This window comes from Callorhinus ursinus, unplaced genomic scaffold (assembly GCF_003265705.2).
Source record: "Callorhinus ursinus isolate GAN/ISIS: 27379988/994484 unplaced genomic scaffold, GSC_fseal_2.0 scaffold28, whole genome shotgun sequence".
Taxonomy (NCBI): Eukaryota; Metazoa; Chordata; class Mammalia; order Carnivora; family Otariidae; genus Callorhinus; species Callorhinus ursinus.
Genome location: NW_027397090.1, coordinates 20,670,828 through 20,676,735, shown reverse-complemented (window position 1 = coordinate 20,676,735; position 5,908 = coordinate 20,670,828). Strand labels below are relative to the sequence as shown.

The 5,908-nt window shown below is 53.8% G+C and overlaps 1 protein-coding gene across 1 annotated transcript in view; it reads left to right on the top strand.

Annotated features, from left to right (window-relative positions):
* The window catches only part of WNK2 (WNK lysine deficient protein kinase 2), a 131,522-nt gene extending 126,543 nt beyond the window's left edge, over positions 1-4,979 (top strand). Inside the window, exons 30-31 of the mRNA XM_073878268.1 lie at positions 3,317-3,422; positions 3,819-4,979. Coding sequence (XP_073734369.1) covers positions 3,317-3,422; positions 3,819-3,861 — 149 coding nt within the window. The 3' untranslated portion in view covers positions 3,862-4,979. The remainder of the gene's footprint in view (positions 1-3,316; positions 3,423-3,818) is intronic.
* Positions 4,980-5,908: the final 929 nt, after the last annotated feature.

Sequence of the window (5,908 nt, the reverse complement as noted above, 5' to 3'; positions counted from 1 at the left end):
GTGGTGCTGCTTTGGATGGGTTCTGGCCAGGTGTGTACTGGAGAGGCAGGTCTGTAGGAGAACTCAGGGGCGGGGCGTGCAGATTAGCAAGCTTTGTCCAGGTCAGCTGTAGGAGGGGATCAGAGGTGCTCAAAACTCGTGCAGAAGCTGGCCAGGTTGGAGGTGGGCATCTGCAGCAGAATGTAGGCTGGGGCATGCTGTTAGCAGTGTAGGGGGACACTGTTTCTGCTGCCCTGGTTCCCAGAGGTGTCCATGTATCTAGGGAGGGAAGTAGCACCCACGAGGTCTTTTGTTCTTGGCAAAGTCTCCCAAACGTCCCTGGCCCTCCAGCACTTGCTCTGAGATTAGCAGTCAGTGTTCTCGTAGAACCCAGCATTTTTCAGACCGTTGCTTCTATGCTATCTCAGCCTGGCTATTTGTTGTGCTGCCTCTTTAAGGCCAAAGATCCGTTTCCTCTCGCCCTCCAGGCTCTCCCAGAACTGGGCTGGCTGATTTTTGAAGTTTCGGGTGTTATGCCCTGCTGATTGTAAGACCTGGTGTAATTCTGCCCCCCTCATTTTCATGCGGGTTCTCTGTGCCTGAGGCATCCCTCCCTCCTGCACAGTCCTGAGTCTGTTTGGATCCCAACTGCGTCTCCACCCTTCCTGCTTTGATGTGCTCCCTTCTCAGCATTTTGCTGTGGAGAGTCTGCTCGGCCAGTCCTCAGGTCACTTCCTGGGTTATTTACCCTGAGGTGGGTGTTATCTAGGTGGGTCCTGGGATGAGGGGAGCTTCGGATCCTCCTACTCCACCATCTTCCCCGGAAGTCTGCTGTATTCTTTTTTATAAGTTCCCAGCTCTCTGCCAAAATTCTCAATCTTTTTTTTTTTTTTAAAGATTTGTTTATTTGACGGAGAGAGACCCAGCGAGAGAGGGAACACAAGCAGGGGGAGCGGCAGAGGGAGAAGCAGGCTTCCCGCGGAGCAGGGAGCCCGATGCGGGGCTCGATCCCAGGACCCTGGGACCAGGACCTGAGCCGAAGGCAGACGCCCAGCGACTGAGCCACCCAGGCGCCCCTTGTCTTTCTTTCATATAGTATTTTACAGTTTGTTTCACCCAGTGTTCCTTTATAGTGCCTTGTCTTTTACCTTTTTAAGTTGTATGGGATGTTTTGCTTGAAAATTTGCCTGTAAGACTGAGGCCTAGAAATTGGTCTTATATCGTTTTCGTTGGTCTTTGAGCACCTTTTCACATTCTTACTGGCCATCTTTTATAAAGAGACTGGTCAGGGTTCTTTACCTTTTAAAAGTTGAATTATCTCTTGATTATGGATTTGTGGGAATTCATTATGTATTCTCTCACATATTTACACATCATGGATACATTCTATCAGTCTGTGGCTTGCCTTTCATTTTTTTAATGGTGAATGTGAAATGGCAGATGTTTTAATATTGTTGAGGTCCAGTTTATCCCATCATTTAATTTTTTTGTTCTATATTAGGGATCTTTGCCTCTGTCAAATCCAGATAGTCTATTACGTTCCTGTGGGTTTTTTTTTTTTTTCTAGAAGTTTTATTGTTTTAGCTGCTGCCTTGAGGCCTGCAAGCCACTTCAAATTACCCGTATGGTTTGATGTGGGGGTCTTTTTTCCCCCTGTATGGAGATCTGGTTGTTAAAGCACCTTCCTTTCCACACTGAATCGCACAGACATTGGTCAGGTGGTCATATATGAGCCCACTCCTGAACTCACGTTTTTGTCACACTGAGCTATTTTTCATCCTAATGACGGTACTACACCCCCTTAAGTACTGCAGCTTTATACTATATGTAGTACCTAGGAGGGCACAACCTCCAACATCAGTCTTCTTCAAGAATTTAATTTTTCAAGGCACCTGGGTGGGTCAGTCAGTTAAGCATCTGCCTTCGGCTCAGGTCATGATCCCAGGGTCCTGGGAGGGAGTCCTGCATCGGGCTCCCTGCTCAGCGGGAAGCCTGCTTCTCCCTCTGCCTCTGTGGCTCCCCGTGCTTGTGCTTGCTCTCGTGCTGTCAAATAAATAAATAAAATCTTGAAAAAAAACTGGTCCTTAATATTTCCATATACATTTTAGAAGCTTTAAGATTTTTTTTATTTACTTGACAGAGAGAGAGAGAGAGAGCAAGAGCAGGAACACAAGCAGGGGGAGCGGCAGAGGGAGAAGCAGGCTTCTTGCGGAGCAGGGAGCCCGATGCGGGGCTCGATCCCAGGACCCTGGGATCGTGACCTGAGCCGAAGGCAGACGCTTAACGACTGAGCCACCCAGGCGCCCCTAGAAGCCTCTTTCTACAAATTTTGGTTGGGATCGTATTGAGTCTGTTCTTCAACTGGATGAAATCTGACATTTTAGCAATACTGAGTGTTCCTGTGAACGTGGCATCTGTTTCACTGTGTCTTTTTGATTTTCTCTCAGCAAACTTTTGTAGGTGTTACACATCTTTTATTGAATGTGTCCCTAGGTAAGTGACGTTTTGGAATGTGGATATCAGTTGTTCTTAAGCTTCCTTTTCCAGTTGTACGCTGCTCGTCTACGGACTCTGTACCTCGTGTCCTGCCATCTCTGCCACATTTGCTTGTCCGGGAATCAGTTTTATGTAGTCCTGGGTTTCCTCCAAGCACAGTCTTGCCCTCTGCAATGAGAACGGGTTTTCTTTCCCTTTTCTAGTCGCTCTCTTCTCTTTCTTGCTTTGGCTGGGACTTCCCACACCGTGGGGACCAGGAGCAGGGTGAGCTGTGGGGGAAGAGCATTTGGCATATTCCGTAGCAACGTAGGTTTGGGTGCGGGTTCCGCAGAGGCCCTCGCAGATGGGGGCAGCGTCCCCCAGCCTTGGCTGCTGCCCTCTCTGTGGAGGAGCGTGGGACTTCCCCGCTGCTCTTCTCTGCGGCCTCCGTTCTCTGTATCATGGTCATGTCGGGCTCACCGGCCATCTCCACTCACTTCTCCCTCTCGGGTGTGGAGAGCGGAGGGCCTGCCCCGCCACGGGCTTCTCGTCCCTGGTCCTTCCGTGGAAGCCCTGAGGTGGGGTGTGCAGTCCCTCACTGTGCCCACAGGGGTCAGGCCCCATGGGGCCCACTGTGGCCCATGGACAGCTGGGCCACGGGGTGGCCAGGCTGCAGCTTTGGGGAGACAGGGAGGGCACTGGCTGCTTCTTGGCCCCATGCTGTCACTCTGGTATCAGCCATTAGGGGGCATCCCGTGGCAAGTCCTGAGACTATTCTCTGCTGAGGATAGAGCATCTGCAGGGATCCCTGGGGAGGCCAGCTGTTGGCAGCCACATGTGCCTTCCTCTTCTTGTCTCGTAGATGAACGCCCCTCGAGCAGCAGTGGGGACACCATGTCTGACCCCAACGCCCAGCCCTCCAGCCACCGCGGCCATTCCTGGGACCACCCCAGCCCTGCCCGTGCCAGGTACTGCCCTTTCCGGCCTACCAGCCCCAGCCTGTGCCCGGCCTCTGGGCCAGTACGGAATCCTGTTCCCCCCTCCAGGGTCCTGGGGGCCCTGGGCGGCCCAGGTGGGCAGCCAGAGCCCCAGGCCCCGGCTGGGCTCGGGTGCAGCAGGTGTGCCTGCACTGCCGGTGTTCTTGAGGCCACCTGTGGTCAGTGCGCCTGGCCCTAGACTGCGAATCACGTAGCTCTCTCTTACCGCTCGGCGGCTGGACGCGTGGAGCTGACCAGTTGGGAGGAGCCTGGGTGGGGCTTGGCCTCTGAGTCCTGCCCCGCCTGCCCACGGGTGCCTGGTGAGGGGGCCGGCGTGTGGGCAGCAACGCTTGCTTCCTTTACTGTGCAGACCCTGCTCCCTCTTAGGTTTCCACGGTCTACACGTGCCTCCTTTGCACCCTGTACTTGAATCGATGGTTAGAACATTGTAATCACCCTGCAGAAGTCCAGTGCCTTGAATTCCAGCTTTTCTGTTGCCTGATAGAAAGAGATGTTAAAAAAAAAAAAATCACTTGTTGAAAAAACTGTATTTCATTTTGATAACTGGCTTGTGCATTGATATATGGCCCATTTTACACTGCAGATACGAATGGTTTATAAATCTGAAGCTAAAGCCTGACTTTAGATTTCTGTTGTACATGAGGTCTCCCTGGGCTGCTCCAGTCCCTGATAGCAGATAGACGGACACCCCCTGCCCCCAGCGGCAGTGCTCTGGGTGCTGCCAGCAAGCCACCCAGGGATGTGTGCTTCCTGGGACAGCATGTTGCTGGCAGCAGGTCTCTCAGTAAGGAACATGAGCAGCTGTGTTTGGCTGTGCAGAACCTGCCGGAAAGTGCTAGATGAGCAGACACACCCTCTTGACCCAAAGCTTGTGAGGCACAGGCAGGCCACCCACCCTGCAGAGACCGCATGGCGCCCTAAGCTCGGGTTCTGCTGACCCTCCTGCCAGCTGTGCTCCCTTTTCCACCATTTCTACGGAGGCCTGTGTGCATGCAGGTTGCCCTGCGTGGGCTGGGAGAACCCCTCTCCTGGAGATTTTGGTGGGACTTCTCCCAGATGGGCACTACACAGCCCCAGGGGGAGCTGCAGTCCCTGTTCCTCATGGCCAAGATGTTTCCCGTGTCCCTTCAGAAGGCAGCTGCCTCCGGCTGCCTAGCTGTGAACTGTATAGTTCTGCTGTACTGTGGGACCTCACGAGGACTGGCTAAATGATTTTAAGTGTATTATTCCATCAATTCAGTTAGAATTGAGTTTTCTGGGTGATTAGGCAGTCTTCTGCTAAGGCACGATGATGTAATAAGAGATTTCTGTTCTCTGTAACGTGCCCTTGGTCCCTTGGGGGAGAATTCCATGCACCTGGTTCCTGAGGGTGGTGGGAGCCACCCTCTCCTGCTCTCTCCATCTGCCCACTGCACCAGAGGTGAGATTTGGGGTTCTGGCCTCGTACATGTATGGTCAGTGGCACGCAATCCCCAAGAGATTGTATATATGAAGGAGAAAAATAAACATTTTTGCTTGAAAACAGTGTGGAACAACATCTTTTCCTTACTCTCTGCCCATGTAAAAGCTGAAGCAGCCAGGCTCCCAGGCTGTCCTGGGCACAGCCTCACACTCAGCTCCTCCCCTACTGTGGACACTGTGCCCACGAGGCCGGGGTGGCTGTGAAGAGCCTATGGATTGAATGGTGGGTGCTATGTCCCCAGCAGGAGCCACAGGTGGATGCTGAGCTGGTTGGGGATGAAAGTGGGGTGTTAGGTGGGACCCCACATTTTCTGCACATGGTGCTCACCAGCTGTGGCCTGGGACCTGAGGACCCAGCTCTGCTGCCCCTGGGCCTGTATGCTCAGCTTCCTGCCACTCTGGACTTGAACTGCATTTAGACATTCAGTGGGCTCTTCCCCATGGAGGGTTTGAATCTCACGGGCAACTAAAAGGTGCCTCTGACCCCTGTCCACGTTGCCTGACTTGCACAAAGCCAGGCTAGCAGACCTGGGGCTAGGTGAGCTCCTTTGTGCCTTCTCCTGGATCCGCATTGGGCTTACAGAGGACATGAAGGTCGGAGCAGGTTCAAGTCTGGGGAGGGCCCTAGCGGCACTTGGTACCTGTCTGCTGCCGACCCACCCTCGATGGCATCGCGCTCAGTGGTCTGTGCTCCTGCCCACACCCTGTACACACTCACGCTGGGGTTTGTGGTGCCTCCTGGCCCAGCCAGCTGAGAGGCAGTCAGGCTTTATGCCCATGCTCTTGGAAGGAGGGGACCCCCTTTTCAGAACCAGTGCAGACCCCATGGCCCCATCTGGTGCCTCATCTAAGCACTGGCCCTGGGCAGAGCTGAGCCATCTCAGGGCAGCTGCTGCAAACGTGCAGGTGCCGGGAGGCCCTGCCTGGTCCTGGGCAGTGGCCCCTGCAGAAGCTGGCCCGATGGCAGAGGCTGCCTGGGGTCTGCCTGCACAGTG